Below are 24,260 nucleotides of genomic sequence, written 5' to 3' on the forward strand. Positions count from 1 at the left end.
TTGAATGAAGTAACATTTCATCACATTATCGTACGATACACATAAATTATAGACATGTATAGTATACTTGCGGTTACAGACACATAGTTAAATACAAATATAATGAGGTTTTAGAAAAATGGAGTAATAGTAAGAGCAATTTAATCAATAAATATTTGCTAATACTGTAAAAATAAAAGAAGCAGACGCAATAGGAAATTTTACAACTTTTTGCTATCAGATATGTTTTGATGTCTAAGAAAAAAAAGCAACAACTCTCGTGTAACAAATAAATCATAGAATAACAGTCTGATCACACGAATTATTACAAATTAAATAATAAAATGTTTGTCCTCTAGTTATTTACAATAGTTAGCTAACTAAATAACAATCAACCTAACATTATGTCGAGTTTATACCCACTTCTATACCTTCTAAATACTGACTGTGAATGCACGCAGCGCAACAATGAATTATACAATCATTGATTTATTTCATAAAAACTAAGCTAAATAAATAAGTCAAGGCCTTGTAACTATGGCGCGGGATGCTGGAGATATCAAATTCATTATATTAAAAGCCAAGAAGTAATCTGGGATATTTTTTGGAATGCATACATTAGTTTACATACAATATCCTTATATCGTTTATTTCAGTATGACAATACTAAGAAGGAAACGAAATATTAACGATAACATCCACACTATACGATTTAAAGTTTTGCCACTTTATTTAGTCATTTTGATTACCTAAAAAGTAGTTTCTGTAAGCCCTTATAATTTTAAAATATTTGAGCTGCTTAGTACTCCAGCAGTGGTATCAAACAATTTATCTATAATCAATAAGCATCATATTCGTGATTATGTACGATTGTAAACGTCCAAGTGTTTTATTATACCTTTTGTATTAATAATTGTAATAGTGTCTTTTCGAAGATTCTAACATGTTTAATTGTTTGTTTTTATGCGGCAAAATTGTCATACAAATGGTACAACAAAAACACCATCCTGCAATTCAATTTAATCTTAACAATATAAATGGATAACGCACCTACAGATATTTTATCTTATCTTATCATGGCAGATCATACAAGATCCAGAATAGACACATCACTAAGTCCATACGTCACTCACGAATGACACTTGTCAAAATGACAGAGTTTCCCGCAAAAAAGATTTGTTATTAAGTTATTTAGGTCAATCGAACTCGCCATGTTCTTTCATATTTCGTTACATAAATGGATATTACGCAAATATGTCTATCATGAACAAAAGAATATAATCCGAATTCGAGGGACGTGCAGTTTATTCCGATGTGTTTGACAGTATTTTAGCGGGACAATCAGTCATATGGTTCGCGAGTGAGTTTAGTCGAGTGCGAGTTGCTCTCGCTGCCGCGAGCAGAACACGGCGCACAGTATGGGGAGCGCGCTCGTGAGCAGGCCAGCGGCTGCGGGCGCGGGTTATGCGAATGACTCCTTGCTGGGACTTGCCGGCTTCGATGTAGAACCGCTGCTGCGGCTCTGTCGGCCTTCGGGAGTGTGCGATCTGTGCATAAAAGGAAACTATTAGAACAATTTTGATAATATTAAATGTGCCTTAATATCGTAAAGAAAAATGGTACTTTTTTGTACCTGGGAACAAATGAAATATCTCTTAATTAATCTAATCAAATTTGGTTACCCAAATTATTTATCACAAAATTGAGGCTTTATAATGTGGTCTGGAAAATAGTTATGCATACTATGGACAGAAAGATGTCTTTAGTATGTACTAAGTCCACCCTTGACCAGCTTAAGATCAAGAGCAGGCTCTCTGCAATATGTTACCAATGCATCCTAAATTATTTTGGCAACATCACTTGCAGACAACCTCTAATAACTGGACTTTGTATTATTACTGCCCAGGATAGTCTAGGATAAGATGGTACAGAAAGAGCTTGTCATTGATTCTAGCAAAGTTTTCTGCACAATCTTCAGAAATGAAGATACAGCGGAAAATATGAATTACTCAAAATACATTCTAAGTTCCTAATAATTATAAATTATCATTAGTAATTATAAATAATAAATATGTATAATATATTTCCTTACTTCTGTGAATCAAGATGGACACTGTTTCTGGATGGTGCAGATGGACTGAGCTTGTGATTTGCAAGGAATGTGCCTATGGATTCATCAGAACTGTAGCTGTCGTTTTCACTGCAACAAAAATGTTTCTCCTAATACAAAAATATTCATATATAGCAGAAAATTAAATAGAAATAGAAGATGTTATGCAGGTATAACCCTATATGCAATTGACAAAAAAATTATAAACCATTCTATAGACAGTTAACAAAACTGACATGTAGGTTGTCAGTTTTCTACAATAGTGTTACAATACAATCAGAAATTTAAGTTGATGATATAAATTTATTGTTAATTATTATTCTAATAAATATGTGACTACTTGTTTAATAATTATTATTCTAATAAATATGTGACTACTTGTTTAAGAAGTAGTGGCTATGAAACAGTTTAATTTTATAAGTATTAGATTAATTTCAGGTATTCATTAATAAGATTCAGATAATAATTCCATTCATAAATATTCTGAATCACTTGCCATTTACTTTTCCAATTATTCTTAAACATCATCAATTGTATGGCCCAAATGAAACATTTCACCTTCTTTTTAAATATATCTACTGTAGACTTTTCATTGCTACAAGGTGACTTAACAAAACCTTGGTCAATTTTTTTTCTGGCATACCACTACTTGAGTGCAGACCATCTCAATCAGGCTTAACTTGTAGTGGTAAGGGTGCAAGGTTTAATCTCTTTTAGTGTTATTCAAAATTAATCTCTGTGTTAAGTACTTAGCCTCTTTTTCATTACATATACTGCTACATCGTTAACTATGAAACTGTCTGCTTCCAGTATGTACACTAGATGACTTAGTCAAGAAAAGAAATTGTTTGTCTTTATGCAATGAGTTTTTTTTTTGCTTTAGCTGGTTGAGGTTGGGAGCACAAACATTAAGAAGTAAGATAAGAAAAATAACATGAGAGTGCATGGGTTTTGTATACAAATGTCTGTTACCTGTCGGAGTCACGGTCGTTGTTGCTGGAGAGGTCCCCAGCGATAGCCTCTTGTAGTGCGTGAGCTCGTCGCGCAGCTAGTCTCGCTTCGTCACGAGCGGCGGCTGCCTCGCTGGCCGCTGCGCTCGCCGCCGCCTCGGCAGCCGTGCGCGCTCGCGTCGCTTCGCTCAGCTTCGAAGTCAACGATGTGTTTTCTTCTTTGAGCTCTCTGCAAAAGTACCAAATATGTTATATTATGAAAAACATTATAATATTTATCTCGGGCCGATAAATACTGGATGTAAGGGGGCGGGACGCAGAGGTCAGTTAACCTTAAACCGCTTTTAAGGTAGCGAAGCTTGAAATCTCCCCGGGGGGCATGAGCAACTACATACTCTTTCACTAGATTGGGATGCGCAGGTCCTAGTGGACGCTTCATGCAGACGAAAGGCGTACCGTATAGAACGCTGCAGTTTCCGTAGCTCGTCGGCCGCGTGCATGTCGCGTGCGCGCGCCGCCGCCAGCTCCGCAGCGAGCGCGTCGTGTGCGTCACGCAGTCGAGCCAGCTGCCCTTCAACGCGCGCGCGGGACGTCGCCTCCAGCTCCAGGCTCGACTCTAACTCCTGTAGTCAAATGTAGACAAACATAAATATAAATGATTAATAAAACTACACTTTTGCAACATTAATAACACATTTATCCAGAAAATATAATGACAATATTCCATTTGCAGGGATATCGGTAACTATTGGTGATAACTATATATTTTTTCCTGAGAGCACTGGGTTTAAATTTGCGCTAACCAAGTTGACAGTGATTAAAAAATAAAATAGTTATAAATTAAGTTAAACTATGACCATATGTGAAGGAGGACAAGTCTCTACATGCGTGCACGTGCATTATTCTAGAAGCACAGTTTATGCAACGACAGTGTCGACATACAATAATATCGCATGATAGTAATTTTTTTGTTATTCCTTCCAAACTCAAGGCGCTTTCAAAAAGTGATAATAATATTCGATAAAAATTCTGAGTAACCGAAAATCAGATAAAATCGCAGAAAAACCCTATTTTTATGATAAAAATAATACTTAGACGTATTAAGTAGTTTCACTAGGGTAAATTTATTCTATCACAGCTCTCTTGAAAATAAGATTTCACCTAAGTGACACCAATTAGATTTCCAATAGGACCAGTTGGAAGTGGTTTGCATGCACCGTCTTCCGACCACCTTGTACGCGTATATGATTTATTGCCAGGTATTGAAAGGTTTAAAAAAGCTTTTGGAACATAACAGTCAACTTACGCCCCTACAGTTTAAGTTTTGAAATTTTAACAGTTATAAAACAGCTTACTAAGAACAACAACATACATACCTTGTTCCTCATTTCGAGACGTCGCTCCGCCTCGCTGTGTCCGTGGGTGTGTCCTGCCTCCGCGTGTGCCAAACGTTGAGCTAATTCGGCTAAACGTTCCTTCGCTTGTCGCGCCTCCTCCGAGGCGGCGTCAGCGCGAGTTATCGCCTCTCTGGCCTCGGCCTGAGCCGCGCAGAGGGCGCTAGTGCTGCTGCGGTATTTCTTTAACAACTGTCGCAAAAAGAGTGTGACATTAAACTTGTGATTAAAATATATAAAACTGAAAAAATAAAATAACATCTTTTGTTTTCTTTTTTAATTACGCAATGTCTGCAACAAATCACGTTATGTAATAAAACCAATAAGTATTTCTTAAAAAACAAAAAATGTTTTCGCATTTGTTTCACTTTAAAAATTAATCATATTAAATTTTAAAATAATATAAATTTAAGAAATTATATAAAACATATGTAATCACTGGGCACTATTAGCCCATAAAAAGACAGAGAAGTCATTATGTCCCTATATATAATGTGCTCCGATAGAGATCAAGAGAAACTAAGTCAAATTATTTAGGTTGTATAGGATACTTAACAACAGGTCAAACCATTTATTCCTCAAAAATATGAACTAACTAGTTCTTACATATCATTATTTCATATTTAAAGTCTTGCTTCAGAAAAACATTTTTTTTGTGACTGATTGGAATTGTCCGCATTAGAGACATTTACAAGGGCTGTTTTCGGGTTTGATACACAAATTATTCAACGATGGCAGTTATGCTCAGAAAGAAGGTGACCAGTCTGGGATGGGCTATCACTTAACACGCATTCAGCGTTCTAAAGGGTACTCGAAATACTTGATCGGTAACCGATATAAATGAAGCGTTAATGATATTCGGTTGCTGATTGGCTGGGTGTATTGTACCTCTGCGGCCTCTTCTTCTGCGTCGTCGAGAGCGGCGCGCGCGGTCGCGGCGTCACGCGAGGCGGTCAGCGCGCGCTCCGCGGCCTCGGCCCGCGCCCGCGACGCCTCCTCCAGCGCCGCCGCCGCCTCCGACGCCTCGGCCTCCGCCGTCGAACGTGCTTTTGTTGCCGCACGCAGCGCCAACTCCAAATCTTCCACCTACGGTTATTATTCATGATTGTAGCAAGGCTAGAATCATTAGTGTGTTCTTGGTGGTGTACGGGAAGTGAGCCTTACAACTCCATTGGCTGCTTGGAGAGTCAGGTGGTGCTTTTGCGCAAGGAATATAGCCTATCATAATTAGGTCCCTGACCTCAGGCAAGTCTGCCGGCTGGAAACTTTCGAGCACGTATAATCAAAATCTTGCTACATATTTTGATTATTGGTTAGAATTTCATATATACGATTGAAAGTAATTTTATATTTATATGAATAAATTTAATGTAATATTTTTTTTGCGTGCGGTTACGTACTTGGTTTTTCAGCTGACGTATCTGGGCTTTGGCGCCACCTTCTTTCTCTTTCTGCTCAAGCATCGTCTGCGCGTCCCGAAGCAACGCCCGGTACCTCTTCAAGTCTCTGTAATAACAGAAATCATAGCATTTTTGATCATCCAATTAAGTATTTATTTACTCATTACACTCATTACAAATTATTCAAACAGGTAATTAATAAAGTTATATTTTTTGTTAAATAAATTAATTAAGCAGTGGTTGCCCAGCGGCAGAGGAATGAGACTTGCAAGTATAAGTTGCTATCTACAATCCTATATAATTCATATTTTGTGCATTATATAAGATTGCCAATGCTCACAAACTAGTTTCGCGATGCCTGTCCTTGCAGTGGGCGTCAGTGGTCGTCTATGCAATGACGTTGACGACGAAATAAAATAAGAAAAAAAATGACAATCATAATTACTTTTAACTTAACGGAGGCAAATAATGTTTACATGGGTACTATTGTGGTGTTCTCTCCATGTAGTAGGCAAGCACTGACGGTTTAGTGAACTTCTATCATGATGAGAAAAACGTTCTTCAGGCTCATGTGTGACATAATCTCTAAATTCTAAATTTCTCAGAGAAAAGGATGATGTTCTAAAAGAGGAGTATTAAGAAGTGTAATTAGAACTCGACGAATTTAAGTGGTGGAATTTATTAAAACGTTATTGGACTGTATTGGATTGTAATTAGGGCATATTTCTAAGTATGAGTCATCCATAGCACACCTCTTGAGACGCTGGACGAGCTGCGCCTGTTCCTGGGTTTCCGCACGAGCAGTCTCTTCTAGCGCGGCGAGTCGTCTTTCTAATTCGTGCCTCTCCCGAAGAAGTAGGCTTCTCTCCGAGTGTTCACTTTCCAGCTGACTTTCCAACACTGGACAAGCGATTTGAAAAAATTAAACAACAACTTAATACAAAATGATGATATAAATAATGGATACATTACATAGCTTTTACTTGTTTGTAAGATTTGGATATCAGTTTATGCAATATCTCTTTATATAACGCTTTTATTTTTATACCTATGCTTGCTTGCTGTATTTACTGTTCAAGAAATCAAGCTAGGTTTTGTTGTGAACAGAATAAATAAACAATACGTCTACTCTCAAATTTGTTAAATTCTACTATTCAATTAGGCTTAATTTTATTTTCAGAAACTCACTTTTCAATTTCTTAGCGGCGTTGGCTCTCGTCTCCTCCATTTCATCATCCCTCGCCGCAGCTTCTAGTCTGGCTTCCTTACGTTGTTGTTCTAGAAGCATTTCCAGCCTCAGCTTTGAGCTCTCTAGAAGCTGTAAAAACAAAATAATTATGTTATTAAAATTTAATGGTTTTTGTTTAGCTTCAATAAAAATATATGTACTATTTTTTTTGCTTGCATTATTCTGATAAACTATTTCGTAATTTTTATGTTCTATTATTTTCATAACAGCGTTTTTAAATACAACATTTACACAATTAGTAAAACAGTTTATATCATTTGTTATATGTTGTCTATCCACGTTGTGGTTGGCGGTCCTGCTCTGCGATTGTGTCCTCCACTCTAGAACCTGAAAACCCAAGTGGGCGACCACGTGCTATGTGATCTTTTGCCACTTCAACTTGCCAATCCGCTGGGCTATAACGGTTACTTTCCTTCGTGAACAGACACTCCAAACATGGTTCGATCTCATATCCATGGCTCGGTGAGCGACTGTGAGTTTGCTAATGAGGTCCGATATGATAGATCACATTTCAGTGTCGTAAGTCACCACTGGCAAAATACATTGGTCAACGTACTTCGTCTTCACTAGAGCCTTTACAGAAAAATATATCATCACTATCATGTCAGCTGGTAGACTTAGTCATCGGTTCACCAAGAGAGGCTCAGGCCGCGTCTACTAGCCTGGTTGCCACGCGAGAAACTTTTGACCTTTCATTTGTAAGAGCGATGTATCCCGTCCTCTGTAGCGTCAATTGAGCAATTCTTTGAGCTAAGTACCGACGTAGATCACACAATCTTAGTGTATCATCCTGGTAGCCGTGGAAGCATATTGCAAGACAGGCCTCCACTAAAGATCTCCTAGATAACTGATGTTGCGCTGCCATCCAGCGACTTCCTGCGACATTCGATATGGTTGGCTCGCTTTGGTGAATATTGTGTTATATGTTTAGTTGTTACCTGTATCTGCGCGGCGAGATCGTCGAGCTCCTCCTCCTGGTCGCGCGCGCGTCTTTCTAGATCGGTGCGCGCTCGTCGCAGCGCCGCCAGTTCATCGCCGCCGCCGCCGCGCTCTTCCAACTCACGAGCTGCTGCCGCCAGCCGCTCCTCCTTCAACTCGACCTCCAGCCGAGCTTCCTATTGTCCATTACATATTAATGTATCTTATGTATTTAACGTCCGCAAGAAAACAATTTGAATCTGTAACCTGATGATCTATGTCAGAGGTTTCCAGACATGTTTTTCATAAACCACTTTCAAAATTTAGGTAGTTCATAATTCCCCTACAGTAAAGTTTTTACCATATTCTCAATAATTGAAAAAAACGCAGAGATTAGATCGAACAATGAAAATCCAACCAAATTATTTACAAATTAACTGTTTTCAAACGCGAGAGTAGGGCAGGTAATTAATGAAACGTACGTTATCTGTAAGTTGATGTCAAAAAGTATAGTTTGCCATTGAAAATTATTCCAATTATAATAAAAGCCTTTTTTTACTACTTTATCATTACGTTATTTATTATCTCTTATATATATTATGGATAGGGTGTACTATATATTAAAAAACAGCAAACAAGCTATACATTCAACGGTTTAAAGCTTTTTAACCTATAACTAAATCACCTCGCATATATTAAAGATGAAGTAAGATTTTCAACAAAATGTATTTAGATCCGTAAGTAAATGGGATCTAATTAGAAACACGATCTTGAGTGGTAAAGAAACAATTGCCAACACATTACACCAATACCTCGTTTTGCATCGTCTCGTTTTGAGTTGTTATGCGCGTAATTTTTTTGAAATTTTCTTTCTTTTTCTAAAATATGGCAAGATTTTTGTTTCTAAATGCGCCATGCCGTCAAAACTAGGAGATTCCCTTTCTAAATGAAAATTAACGCAATTTTAATACAGTTTCTTTGCACGTTGTTTTGCTAATTTAAGAGTTCAAATTCTATTATGTAGTATGTTATACTTTTTAAAAGGGGGATAATAAATTTATATAAAAAAGTTTACTTGTTGTTTCTGGTTATAAAAAAGTAAATATTTACTAACAAGGCAGTATTTTCGTAATCCTGGAAACAATCATTTATCTTTACTTTTGTGGTTTTTTGGAACGCAACCATGACGCAAAGTGAGGTATTGGTGTATTCCGTTACTGCTGAAATCAGTGCGTGAACTCACAGAGAGGCTCTGCTCGAGCGCGTACTTGTCGGCGAGGGCCTGGTCGCGCTCACGCGCATGCCGTTCCCGGCTGGCACGCTCTCGCTTCAGCTCTTCGTGCGCCGCCTGTAGCTCGGCGTCGAATTTACGCTGACGTTTCTCCAGTAGGTTGTTTCGGCATGTCTGTAAAAAATGGCATTACTTTAACTTGCACTCTAGTACTTTTTTTTAGTTTCGAAAGGTGAAATCTTCGGATTTTCTCACGACACTGTTAAGGGAGGAAGACAAAGAGATTGTTCCTATGTAATCACGGTCGACCTCACTTTCGAGTGGCCCTATAATACAAGGTAGAAATGAATTACGAAATAATTTACTAACTTCCACAATTATCCTTAATATCTATGTATTATATATATTTGTATAAGTGATGACGAAAAAAATGTAATGTAATAACTAAGATTGTTGTAATATAGCTCTTTTAATTAGTTTGACGTACAGAAGTGATTGCCATAAAGGAACTGGTGGATAAAATTGATTCATGAATTAAAATAAAACGCACCAGTACCTGTATACTATTCCAAGACAATTTTAGGAAGCTGGTTTGAAGCCTCTTGGGCTTTTGCAAGGTTAACCTATGGAAATCGCAAATGTACGGTTTTCATCACCGAACATCGATATTCTCTATTCATTCTGTACAAAGTATTAGTTCTAGTCAGTTGTTGTTAGTGTTATCTTAAATTTAAATCTGAATCAAGATTCATTATCAACGATCAGAGCAAATTGATGAACTAATTTTTCACCCCCCCATGCATAACAGAATTGTACTGTATTACCGATTTCGGTACAAATAGTCGGAATTGTTAAAAACCGTTATTCTATTTTAAAATAAACAAACTATATCGCGGTTACTTTCTATCTTCTAGATGTTTCGAATTATTTATAATGTCCCAAGCCAAGGTATAAGTGCCGATGTAAAATTAATATTTAACAGACTGTTAAAGTAAGTAATGTTCGTGTAAATCTAAAAGGTCAGTATATGTGACCTACACATAAGTAATTTTAATATTGCAAATTAGTTTTTTGTCAAGTTTGATTACCTGTTCGTCAAGCAAGGATCTTAAGTCGGCCATATCGTTTGTGAGCTTCTGCAGCTTACGTTTCCAGCTGGCGGCCACCGCACGCTGCTCTTCCACTTCCTCATATGCATCTTGGACCTGAAATAAAAATTAACATAGAACACATCCTAACTAAAACGAGACGTCATTTCTTAGCATTCCATGGATTTACTGCGCGAGTACCGGGTCCAAACCTTTGTTTATTTTAAATTTGCATACCAACAGCAATGCACATTGAAAGTTTCATTTAACAAAGTACAAAATTTAATATGCGTACACAGCCCTGGTAGTAATTAATTTAGCTTACTTTTGTATCTAAATGTTAATAACTGAAGAGAAAGGGAGCCGGATACGGTCCTCGCGTCTGACGACAGACGTAGCAAGTTTAAGAAGGTCTGAATAGTGTTCACCTCCGCTGACCAGAAAGACTACTCTCTCTACCTATACAAATTTTAAATATCCGTTTCAGATAGTTACTATTCGTTTTTCAGGTAAAATCCTTCATCAGGTTATACAGAGATTTCGCTGTTTCCGTCGAAATATGTACCATTTAATATATTACATATTTGTTTATTACTAAACATTTTAGTTAAAAAATTATTTCGTGTAGCACATATAAAATATTTTCTGTTTAATATAAACATTTCTCACGTCATTAAAAAAATATGTAAACCATTACAACACTAATCTGTTGTAATGGTTTACATATTTTTTTCTGCTGTCACAGAACGCGTTTGTCTAAATTTATTATTCTTAAAAAAAACTCGGGTCATTTAACGATTCATTGGATGACCGCCAAATAAATTGTCAAATCAAATTGAAAAAGTAATAGCCACGAATACGAACTGTTGACCTTATAAATCAAAAGTTCACTGACCTGATCATTGTCTTCATCTGTCATTCTATCTCGTGTACACTAACATAGAACTTTATACGACTGAATACGTTCATATGTTAAAACAGGATTTACTCAAGATAGCACCCATAAGGTTAATTTAATATAATGTCCATTTCGTACACAGATGAAAAATGGGCGGCAAATAACGCGTTAAACACTAACCCAAATTTAATTTAACAGATCACACTCGAAATCATTAATGTATATTACTTTAAAATAAAATTCAATGCTTTTATTTGTTGTAAATAAAATCTTATTATTTTAATCACAGTTGGCGCTTACGAAATCACGCGCTTCTCACTAATTACATTTAGGATAAGGGCAGATAACGTAATGATAATAAAAACACACGTCCATTAAGTAAAACGGATGAGTTGCACTGGTCGGTATCAGAGATGCTATCAAGTACAGCTGTAACATTATCAGCATCAATGTTCGATAAAGGATGAACTGTTGTGATATGTGAAATTTTTGGGAGCAGATGTAACGTTACAGAGAGAAGTATTATCAGCGAATATTTCAGTTATATCTATAGAGTAATGTTACAGTACTTTATTCAATAGCAAATAACTACTAAATAATATTTCTCGTATTTGTCGCAATAAAAAAATACAGAATATTTAGAAACCGTCGCTTATTAATTCAGACATGAGTATTTCTATTTATTTTATTAAAAAATGGGAATGCTAATCTTTCTTAGTTTAAAAAGTGAAAATAAATATCTAATTTAACGAGAAATAAATGTCAACTAATATTTGACATGTTAGTAAAATAAGTATTTTTTTACTTTTTTTTCGTACTTGTTGATATTACAAAAAAACCATTTAAAAGAGGCTGGGGATTATATATTTATAATAATTTTTGTATATTTTCGTTCTATATTCCTAAAAGGACAAGCGCTTCGCTGCAGTCGTGCACGATATTATCTTTGACGCGTAACAAATAGATGAAACAGAGATCTCCATTAGGACCAGTTGGAAGTAGTCTATATCCAACGTCTCCCGAAGACCCTAAAGAGGTCGTTAGTCCCCCAGAGAGGAACCTCCTACGTTGCTCTTGTTCTCCGCTTAAGAACTTAATTCACTATTTACAAACCTTCTTTTCCAGCTGCTTTTTAACTGTGACCAGTTGTTCAAGGTCATCTTCGTGCTGCCGTCTCAGTTGAGCGCGAAGCAGTTGCAGCTCTCTGTGTGCCTGTTCGTACCGGCGTTTATATTTGTCGCTACCGACGCCGCTCTCCGCTTCCGAACCTTCGGAATCGGATGGTTCTACTCCGTTCTCTGCTGAGCGCCAGTGCAGAAGTTCGAGCTCTAAACGCTCTGAGGCCTGGAACAGGAACACTGGATTTTAGTACTCTCTCAAAACAGTCTTAATATGTTCACCTCAATAATTTGCTGCCCGAAAGAGATTCATTCTTTCGCATGCGTAATACTTTCTTTCAATTATAAACAAAAAAGTCGGAAAAACCTCTGTGACCCAAAAATTTTTATTTTATTCGTTAAGATCGTACAAATAATTATGTATTTTCGATAAAGATACATAGAAAAGATTCAGAATTTTATCACTTTATAACTTTTTTGTTAATATTAGTCTTTAATATATTATTATAAACTTCGTAATTAAAATTTTAAATATTTCATTACTCTTCATATTTAACAAATAAAACATTTAGGTTTATTCAGATATTGATATATAGGTATTTTTATTTAAAAATCAAATTTTATAAACGGTTTTATAGGTGCCGTTACAAAAATTCTTTAATAATTAATATGTACCTGCTGAAGGCGTTGGTTGTTTGCGACCAAATCTCTGTTGTCCCTCTCAACCCTCAATCTCTCTGCCGCTTCGGCGTCGGCCCTCTCTGTCGCCAACGCAGCCGCTGCGCGCTCCTCCGCTAACTCACCGCCCACCTCTGACAGCTGTCGACAGAAGATGTTTCATATGGTATTTAAATTGCATTTTTTTTCACAGAGCACTTTAGAAAAATATTTTTGAGACGCCAAACACATTTTCACTCTCGTCACTAATTCATGACTAATTCCCAATATTAGTTACCAAAGCTTTAAACGCAAATAAAATTCCTTGATCAACTTTTATATAGAAAGAAGAAGAAAATATTTTTTATTTGGCATGCACAATAATAGCATAAATAATTGCAAAAAAGTGGAATTATTTATGGAGTCAAAAAGAGCATTTATTTGAATGCAGAGAAAATAAACAAGTTTTTTTTTACACTACAGTACAACAGAAAAATGTTAATATAATAAATTATTTATTTTATGATTTTCACCTTACTACGTCTAGCGCGAACCATTACGGTTAAAATGTCAAACTAAATGTCTTTTTTAAATTCGAGTTCCGATGAACGGTTAATCGATTATCGTATTAAACAATTAAAAAATATACAAACTTATATCAGTAGACGTTGAGCGATTTGTATCATTTGTTACGTGGTGATACGAGATATTTTCCAGCCAATTAAATGTTTTACCCACATTATTAATAGCTTTTATAATTTGTCTGCATCTAACAACGCCAATTACATTGCTTCGTAAAAAGGTTTTAATTAACACGTTATCATATATCATTTATAACTGCTCCAAATGGCCTCATAACAAGCTGGTAATAATTTAAACAGTGTTTTACGGTTTAAAATTGGAACGTACTGACGTCGCGAGTGGGAGGTTCGCCCATAACAAACATTGCGATGTGTACCGCTTGCAGGTTTACTGCTGCCAAATGCACGCGGCGCTTCCTCCCGGTTCAAGACAGCGTTTGCGTTAAATTATGTAACGAGTTTCGATCCTCTTGTAAAACTTACGTTTCCGCTTTTATTTTGAATGACAATGGTGATGGCTTTCTATGACAAATAGCCAAGAATTTTACAAGTCTGTTGAGTATCGTACAAAACGAACACATGAAATAATATTTTTTGGCACCAGCCCCGTACGCGACAATAGCTAGCCAACGGACGCAAGTGTTAGCGCCACCGTCAACGTTTATAACCGTTTGAAAGGTCGAGTACGATTTATTGCATGATACAGGCGGTGTCCGCACAACACTCGCGTTATTGTTTAGATTAGCTAGTGGCCCTATTACCTCATCCATTTCAGAAGCAGTTGTTCTGTCCTCTGATATTCCCCGTGATCTGGCGACGCTACTCGCTCTACTTCCATTACGGCTGAACAACGTGAAGCCCTTGATCATGATGTTAGTAGCTGACTTGGATCTACCGATACTTCTATCATGACCATTATAATACATATCCAGATCTTCCTTGTGGCCGAGCCTCCGCCATTCGTCCATAACATGATCTGTTCTCCTGAGGAAGTTGTTTATTTTTGAGCTTAAATAATTTGAAGATGTTCCTTCCTCCAGGTGGGCTGCGATCGGTTTGAACTTCTGTCGTACTGGTTGCTTATTACATCCAAGTACGAAAGATAAATTAGCATCAAATACCACTGGTGATTGCTCTTTGGATCTCAATTCCTTTAAATCAACGCGTTGCGTGCTGTCTGTAGTTTGGGGGTACATTCTGCGTGGCGTCGGTGTTCTGTTATATAAAGTGGAGTTCATACTGGACGATCGGGATAGAGGCACGAAGGTATCGTTGCTGCTACATGTTGAATACTGACTCGTTGAGCTTTTAATGCTGCTGTACGATGAGGGACTCGGTGAACGGGAGGTTAAGATGCTACCGTTGGACACGTGCCTTTTTGCGAGTTCCGCGATGGACCCCGTCTCTACGGATAACGAGATGTTTCTTTTGTTTGAAGGACTCGGCGATCGCATCACCAGTAATTTGTCATTTTCAGGAGCCTTCTGTGGAATCGTCTGTACTTCTTTTAATGGCTTCGTTATTAACAGCTTTTTACCACTAAGGATGCCAGTTGCAACTTTTGGTGGCACTTTCTCCTCAAAGTTAATCGGAAGGGTTTTTGATTTCTTCATTGGCAGAATGGGACGGCTAGGAGGTGCTTTTGGCGGTTTCTTTGGAGTCGCATCCAAAATGGGCGGCGAGAGAGGCCCATTGGAATTTGGCGATAGAGTTCCATTTGTCGATATTACTGTACTGTTTGAATTGGATATGTGGAGGGTTAGCGGGTTGTCGGTGCCGTTCATTCCACCGGTTACTGCGCGGGTGCGATGCTGGGCGTGCGGCATTGTGATCTACGCTCCGATGCGCTCGCGTTTCCAACAAAGGCGGAAGTTTTTCCCGCGATGAAAGTCCAGTGCCATTTCACAGTCTCGCGCGGTATTATCGTCGTTAGCGGTTCGGGATGCGTCGGGACATCGGTTGGAAATAGAACCGGCCAGAGTGGGCTTCGCGGGCGCACTGCGCCGGCTAACTCGGCTGCCGCGCGGTCGCCGGTCGCGCGTTCCCGGACTATTTTAGTTTGCTAACATGTCGAAGTGCAACCAATTGACAGACCTTCAAACTTTGTGAAGTAGTACAAAATTGAGAATAAATTAAATAATTACGGATTTTTTGTTACTTTAGTTTCCTTTAAATTAGCAATATTTTATGCCTATCCTACTTCGAATTGCACTTTCTTTTATTGAAATAAAAGTAAAAAAAAAATCTTTTAATCATTGAAAATATTCAAAAGCAATAATTCGCTACAGTATATTTAATTAACCTTTTATTTTTCAGAAACGCCTACAAAAACAAAAAATAAACACAACAGCGAAAGTAGTCTCTCCGATTAGCACTAGTGCATAGCTATTACTTTTTTTGGAATCTGCGTTGAACTAGTACATTTACCAAATATTTAATTCAAATACTAAAAGTTTGTTGAATGATGAATTGACTTCGATAATGATGTTTTCACAATTTAAACTAGTATTTTTACACGTATATAAATAGCAAATATTATTATGTAAACGCAAAAAAACTTAGAAAATGTTTGATGTTTATTTAGCGCATTTCATTTCGTCACAAAAGCAAAAGTAATGAAAATTTTGTACTGACATAAATATTTCCTTTCAATAAATATTTTTTTATTAATTTCGGTCATGTGATAATAGAGGAGCTTAATTTGATACTGGCTCTTGCCAAATTGGGCTCTTCTTGAATTATTCTCTTGACAAATGATTATCATAATTGAATCATTGAACTCAACATTTTTAAATTCAATGTTTCGTGATCAGTGAAAATAAAAACATTACAACTTTGGGTGCATATTTCGAATAGCACACGACAATGTTTATTTTGGCCAACAGAGTGAGTGCAATAAAAAAGTGCTTTGACGGATCGCAGCAAATACGTAAAATTTGCTTCGTTTGGCAAAAACAACCAGCGTCATGCCAAGAATCACTGACGCTTTAGTTAATGGTGTCTAAAATAGCGTGGTTTTATGCCCAGTTATTAGTTTAGTTCCGGAGCTAATGAATATAAACCCTGAAGATTTTGACAAATATGCTTAATTTATTGCTGGGTTTTCATTTATGTGCTTATCAATACGGTAAACTAACGTGGTTCATCATCATAATTGATTTATTCGAAGGTCGTCCACAGCTGGACATAGACCTCCCCCCATAGATTTCCAATAAGACAGGTAGAAGCAGTATTGAATAAGCATTATCATCATTCTGTTTAAAACTATCGACTTTTTCATCTAAAGAAAATCTAAAATCTATACCAGATTATGTGTGTTATTCACGGTGAAACGCATCTTTATTACTCAGTACTTACTATAAAGCGACGGCTTTACTAAATTTATCACTTCATGATATACAAAAAACAAAAATGATGTTAATAATATTAACGTTTTACCATAACAATAAAAATATGTTTTTCTATATTTCTTATATATCTATTTATATAATGAATTCCATCGCCCTTGTTCATTCCATAGGATATCTTACCACATCATAGATAAGACAGAACAACGTCTGTTGGGTCAGCTAGTCCTACATAACTTCGTAAAGTTAGTATATTAAGAATTAAAAAAAGTAAAGAATAATTTTTTCATCTTAAAATCTTCTAAGCCTATAAAGAATTTGCAACAAAACGCTGTAGTAGCTGTAAAACAGAAAAAAATTCTGTTGCTAGATACCGTATGGATATGTTTGAAGGAGGCCGGCCGCGGTGACAGTAAATAGCAAAGATGCATTCCTCAAAATACACCTTTTCATGCAAAGGTCGTCAAATAAGAAAAATATTGCAAGAAACATTGTCTTTTGTTTTCAGTACAAAGACATGTAAGCATAGTTTTATTATCTTTATGCCCGGAAATCCTTTCCTAGTCCGAGACTGCTATGAAAAACTTTAATTTTCCTATGACAGATTTGAAAACGTAAGATAAGCGGTCGAGTTCTGGTTGAATACAAGCGGCAGGGTATCGTTACTATGAGCTAACTGTGCCACTGGGACGCCCCCACCCGGCAGTTCGGGTCCGATGAGAAATAAATAGCCCGTCGCGGAGTCTGCCAATGCGATTGATGCAACAGACGCCCGATCCCGACACATCGTCAAACAGCACGTGTGGAAACGGGCAAACACTGCATTTTATTTAAAAACTATGGAACATAGAGACAGTCGGATCCAAAAAAATACGCGCAATAGGCAAAACAAGAAGTACAATAATCGGTAGTCTCATCGTAAATGATGTGTAATAAATTGTATGATTTCATATTATTACATTAATTAAACTCAAAATAATACACTATGGTAAAGGCTCCTTTCTATCGGTCTTATTAGAAATTAATAAGAAAGAACAATGGATATAGGCTAGCTACTGCTGAAAGGATATTTATAAATAATGATGATAAAACATAAAAAAACCTCTTGTGAAACGCAAGGAGACGTTGAGGTTAGGGAATCATAAGGCTGTTTTTTTAAACGTTTCCTAAAAACAGAGTAAACACTTAAATTCTATACATAAAGTAATTGTTACTATGCACAAAAATATATTAAATTCAATATTTTTCCCGGTATTATCTTATTCGGAATCTTAATTAAAATTATAGAACTATTGTTCACTGAATTTTTAACCATTCCTAGATAACTTTTTTAAGTTGATGTTCCATACCCTGGTTTCCACTTGGACGTAAACTTCAAATGGGCAAGCCACATAAAAGCTAAGCAGCTATCGCACTGTGTCTAAACAACCAGATATTTGTCTATAACACTATATAATTAAGCCTCTCAGAAGAACTTATGGCTTGAACTATAGACTTTAAGAGCAAGCAAAATTAGGTTATTGTGAAAATTTAAAAACACACTCAAAAATAACCAATATTTTACCAAAAGCAAACAGCATTATATGATATATGATGGCAAATACTTAAACTAGATCAGAAGACCTAAAAGCCTAATACAAGAGTCGGTTAGTGCTTGAAGGAGTGCAACAAATAGCTCTAATGTGATAATGGCTAGAGGTCCGCTTGCAAAAAAAAAAAAACACTTTGTAACATAATGCATGACAATAAAGAGAAACTATAACAGCTAAACGATACAAGTATAACAATAAACAATGGATAAATTCTCACGTTGTAAACAAAAATAGGAAATGTCGACAAAGACAACATATTACTGAGTTTTTATTGATAACTAATATTCGAAGAATTACATCGTTAGTAGCGAACACAACTTGATATACGCTGCTTCTGTTCACTGTTGGGAATAAACAAAGATTTATATAGACGAGATGTTATACTTTATCATTATCATTTCAGCTGAAGGACTCCACGTCCAGACGACTTATTCAAACATCATTAATAAGTAAAATAATAATTAACTATGCAAATTGGTTACTTCAACTAAAGCCAAACTAAACAGTTACATTAAAACATCAAATCAAACCATTTAAAAACTTAATGGAACACTTGTATAATAGAAATTCATATTTCAAAATCATTACGTTATAAAACCGCAGTATTGTCATTGATAACCAACGCGTAAACAAAGAATGCAGTAAAATTTTACCGCCCATCGCTTCTAAAATTTTTATACAGTAAATATTTTGATCATACGATCCATTTTGTATAAATTATTGAATTATAGAAGTTATTTTAAATTTTTTACTTTTACTCAAGGGAAATGGTTTCAAAAGCATTTTTCTATCTTTTTAAGTTTTCATGTATAAAATAGATCTTGTCAGCCAATAGATGCCTACTGCAAGACAGGTCTTACTTAAATATTGCGACGTAACCGGATTTACTTAGCCCGTATCCAGTGACTTTTCGCGACCTTGACCATGTTGTATGTCCACCTAATGAGCCTTCCAAATGATATATAGATTAAATATTTTCACGACTTATTGCCATTGTTCGATTTTATGTATAACCCGTGGCGAAAGTATAAAAGCTAGGCAAAATGTTATTTTATAATTTCTTATTGATCCAAGATAAGTTAGCTAAACATCTATAGTTATTTTATTTATTGATCTTTAAGAGCTTGGGTTTTTCAATACAATTCTTAACGCGATTACTTGACTTTTACAAATATATATAATACAATAAATAATTTAGGCAAATTACAATGATTGTTATCGAAGATTTTTTTCTTGTATCTTACATACATTAATAATAATAATATTATTTTTATACGACGGTTATGTTCCAAGACAATTCGTTGTAACGAAAGACTACGCGTGATTTAATAATAGCCTTTTGCACTTTATTAATAATACTCGTACAAAATAAAACAGCGCTTGGTCTAATCCGTTGTGGGATTTTACAATTTAAATCAAAGTTTTGGCAGATGTTGAATTTAATTTTATTCGAGTTTTAATACAAACTATAAAACATTGCCATTTGTACTTATTAAACAACACAGAAGTCTTGTTTTAAGAAATATGATATTTAATTGTAAACATATTACTTCTTACTATCATTTGTATCTTTGCCTTTTACATTAAGTACTTTGTGGTAGGTTATAATCTTGCACAAATAACACAAATAAGTTTCCAGAGGATGAGCAGCAGCGTCTTTTGCGTACCATAATACCGTACTGCGATCGCTAACTCGCCTGCATAGCGTGACGATTATGATATATTAACTCATAGATATCTCTACCAAGTTTAACGAAACAGTATTCGAAGAAACATTCGTTTTAAATATTTAATAAAATCGTGCGTTATTTTGCGGAAGTCCATCCTAAGTAAAAAAAGGACCAATATTTAGCCACTTCCGTACATGCATGTGCGGAAGTTGCTAACTATTGGTCCTTTTCATACTACATTCAGATAAATAAAAATGTCGATTTTTCTTAAAAACTAGTCTACAAACTGCTTCTTCTACATTACGTCAAAGAGCAAATAACTATTAAATAAAATACAATGACGTCGAATAAAATAGAGTAGAGCTATTTATAATCTTGAGTTATTGTTTCTGGTAACAATCCAGTGCGGATTTGGTACTAATAGGCTTTATTTATTTAAAAGCACGTGTAATTTTCTGACGCTGAGAGTTGACTCTTCAGCTCTTAGCTTAGTTCATGAGTGTGTCAATAGACCCACAACACAGAAAAAAATAAAAAAAATAACTTGTAATTTCCAATTGAAGATACCATTATCTTTTATAGAAGGTAATGGACCAAAAGTATTGCAAGTATGAAATTATTATTGCACTAATAATCTTTTTGCTGTAAATTAACGAAAAAACACTTATAAGGATGAGTATTTTTTTTAATTGAAGGCGATTAAAGGCATTCGACATTTACAGCTTCAATGCTGAGATCATTTAGCCGAAATCTTTTACTTACAAAGGCGAGTGCTCCGATTTTGTTAAAGTCACTTACCTTTTTAATAAAGTCTTTTCGTAAATTGTGTTTAAATGTACAAGGAAAAGCGTATCACTAAATTTTATTAATAAGATAGAGATATTTAAGGCAGTTACAGAGTAAATAAACAGCGAGCAGTTTGGATATTAAACAATGTCGGCCACCAATATAGACACGACAATTTTCCAGCTCAAGGAATATTTCTGGACAACTAAATCTGTGAAATTGGGGCAAGCGTGGCTCTGTGAGCGACATGCGGTTTACACAGTGTTACTGAGCGAGTTACTTTTATATTATCGAACGTAACATTTTATTTTAATAAAAGTAATACACAAGATTATTTAAAAGAATAACTTTTTGGACAATGATCCTCGGCTAGTGACAGTCTAAGTCGATGTTGCCTTGAGCCTTATCACAAAATTTAGCGTCGCCTTAAACTATCTAAGAGCTTGGCGGTCACCTAACTTGGTGAAACTATAGTATCTAGCGACCCGGGTCTAGACTTCTTAGGGAGCCCTCGACTTTCGCTACCTTAATAGAGGCTTTAGGCAAATAACCCTCTGATCCTTGTTTCTTAAAACCCGTGGAATCTGCAAATGTCTATTAGGTAGCAGGGACAAAAAAATTGAGTCGCAAAATAAACCACAACTCCGACACAACAAAAATGACACAAAAAAATACTCACTACTCATTATATAAACTTTTTATTAAATCCTATCCTATGTTCTTATGTAAAACAATCAAGAAAAAATCGCGCTTGACCCACATTCGATAATTTTAACAGCAACGTGCAATACGACTTCATAAACTTACGTCTAATTTTGTTAACATTTCAAAGGAGTTAATTTTGACATGCTACATGGACGATTTAACAAATGTGATCGTGCAAGTGTTTTGAAGTCTAAATTATGTCAACATTAAAAATATAAGTACGTGAACTCATAAAGTACTGTTATTACACTTTAGGTAATTATTTCGTTTAGATGTTGACATCAAATTATTGTGAATTGAAACATAACGGCGGCTAGTATGTGACTATATAATTTTAAATAAATAAGTAATTAACTTATGCATTATAAAAGTTAAACGTCGTCAGAAAACGCAAAATGCAGGTCGCTTCCAACCCCGTCTTATTGGAAATTTATGTGGTAGGCTATGTCAAGCAGTGAACGTCCCGAAGCTCATATGATGGAGATAATAATTTTCGCGATAATAAGTGATTTAATTATATACCACGGCTTAATATTGGTTTTGAATGATTTATGTTTATCGGGTCAAATAAATAGATTCTTGTGGTATATTGCATTTTCTTATTATGGTTACCAATTAGTAGTAACTGATTTGATTAAAAATATTAATTTTTTTTGTCAAGATCGAGATAAGAAAATATTCATCAAAAGTTTATTTTTAATAAAAAAACTGTAAACTATAAACATGACACAATGACCTAGTCCAGTACAGTTTACATAATAATTTCTTTATTTAAAGAAAGTTCTCGTCTTAGGAGTGTGACTAATGCTTTGGGAATTGTACTGAAATAATACTTTTATTCGGCGGAATTTTTGTAAGCGTTAGCGGCGAGCCGCACTGGCGTTATATAATATAGTAATTTAATGTCGCTCATTCGAAACATTTCGATGAGCTGTCAAAATATGTAATAATTATATTAAAAAATATTATGTATCAACCTCATTTTTTTTTAATTTTCTCAACACATTATCTTAATATACTAAAATGCACTCCTTATACGGTATAAATACTAAGGTGAATAACATTTTACAAACTATCATCATCATCCATCCGAAGAACGTCCAAAAGGATCGTTCGGAAGAGGCCCGCCTTCAGCGTCTTCTGCAAAACCTTAATAGGCTCATCTGTTCACTTTGTGAGTGGTCATCCAACGCACTTGCCGATCCATGGTCTTCTTTCTAGGACTTCAAAGCCGCAGCGACCATTAGTCTTGCGCACAGATAGGCATGCCCGCTGCCACTACTACTTACTGTCCGCTCTATTATATAGGTTACTTTCGTTCGTCTACAGATATCTTCATTAGATTTGATCTCGTAGAAAAATCCCAAGCATAGTCCAATATGGATCTTTCTTAATGTCGCAAAACAATGGGCTTTTTCATATTACATATGTGAGTCCTACACTCGTCTTTACAGAGGTAATAAAAACGCTATTTTAAATCTATACTCCACCTGTCCGGTCAACGTACCGAAGGTATTCAGCGAGGTATTTACGTTCTCTCGGTCAAGGGATTACACTTCAATGTCGAGTGTATTTCAGTACGATACAAATGACAGCGTGTTTTTTGTAATGTCGACATACTTTTGACATAAGTCGTGGTGTTATTAGGCCACACGTCAATTTGCGTCGAGTCGTTTATCTAGTAAACCGGTGACCGACTTATCTTGTGGTTTCCGACGTAGTGATGTGTATTTTATCGTATGTAAATTAAACGTTAAATTATTAATATGCTCGGCTCGAATTCCTTTGGTATCTATGTCGCATGGACGACCTTGCTGAAGATGTACATGAGTGTCAAAGTTTATGATTTGTACAGATTTACATATTCATCAAAAGTTTCTCTGCTAATAAGGATCCAAGATTATAGTGATTCTTTCATTACAAGGCATTTTCGTCAGTACTGTAAGGGTTGCTTTGCGTAAAATAATCACAGCGCATGATCCAGTTTTCCTTGCAAGAAGATTAATATCTGCCTTAAAATGAAGGTGTATGACCAATGTCAAAATAAAATCCTCTATATATATATATATATATATATATATATATGGGATTTTATTATATATATATATATATATATATATATATATATATATATATATATATATATATATGTGTATATATACGTACTTAGCTACTTATTACACCTTATTAAATATTGAAATAGACTACCAGAAAAATGTAACCGAAATTTTATTTTTTCTTCATTTTACTAAGATATTTCTTGGAAGTCCTATCAATTTAAATATAACGATCTCAAAGACATAGTACAGATTTCAATTTGACGCATATTTTAGTACATATACAAAAACACATTCTGAAAAGCAAGTAAAGGTTTTACATGAGATGGACGTAAACATTTAAGATAAATGTTTTATACCTGAGAAGGACAGACGAAAGAAACTGCACGACTATTTACTTTTAAAAAAAAAGACTAAAATTACATATTGAATAAACATTAAAATAGTCTTTAAAAGTTTATTAATCCGATAACATAAACGTTCCTAGACATGTTTTTAAATCAAGTTCAGGAGTATAACGTTCAACGTTA

At 35.5% G+C, this 24,260-nt stretch overlaps 1 protein-coding gene across 2 annotated transcripts in view; it reads right to left on the reverse strand.

Annotated features, from left to right (window-relative positions):
* Positions 1 to 24,260, reverse strand: part of Mhcl (Myosin heavy chain-like) — a 253,705-nt gene continuing 229,445 nt past the window's right edge. For both annotated transcript variants that reach the window (XM_068767408.1, XM_068767409.1), the window contains 14 exons: positions 13,011 to 13,154; positions 12,331 to 12,561; positions 10,320 to 10,436; positions 9,244 to 9,405; positions 8,021 to 8,197; positions 7,022 to 7,151; positions 6,586 to 6,733; positions 5,834 to 5,939; positions 5,322 to 5,519; positions 4,416 to 4,625; positions 3,496 to 3,662; positions 3,062 to 3,268; positions 2,072 to 2,179; positions 1 to 1,526 (listed from right to left, as the gene is read on the reverse strand). In XM_068767408.1, the coding sequence (XP_068623509.1) occupies positions 1,442 to 1,526; positions 2,072 to 2,179; positions 3,062 to 3,268; positions 3,496 to 3,662; positions 4,416 to 4,625; positions 5,322 to 5,519; positions 5,834 to 5,939; positions 6,586 to 6,733; positions 7,022 to 7,151; positions 8,021 to 8,197; positions 9,244 to 9,405; positions 10,320 to 10,436; positions 12,331 to 12,561; positions 13,011 to 13,154 (2,190 nt within the window). In that variant the 3' untranslated portion in view covers positions 1 to 1,441. The remainder of the gene's footprint in view (positions 1,527 to 2,071; positions 2,180 to 3,061; positions 3,269 to 3,495; positions 3,663 to 4,415; positions 4,626 to 5,321; positions 5,520 to 5,833; positions 5,940 to 6,585; positions 6,734 to 7,021; positions 7,152 to 8,020; positions 8,198 to 9,243; positions 9,406 to 10,319; positions 10,437 to 12,330; positions 12,562 to 13,010; positions 13,155 to 24,260) is intronic.

Source organism: Battus philenor, unplaced genomic scaffold, assembly GCF_028537555.1.
Source record: "Battus philenor isolate CCGP_79_NKW_IND1 unplaced genomic scaffold, ilBatPhil1.0.hap1 SCAF_23, whole genome shotgun sequence".
In the NCBI taxonomy this organism is placed as follows: Eukaryota; Metazoa; Arthropoda; class Insecta; order Lepidoptera; family Papilionidae; genus Battus; species Battus philenor.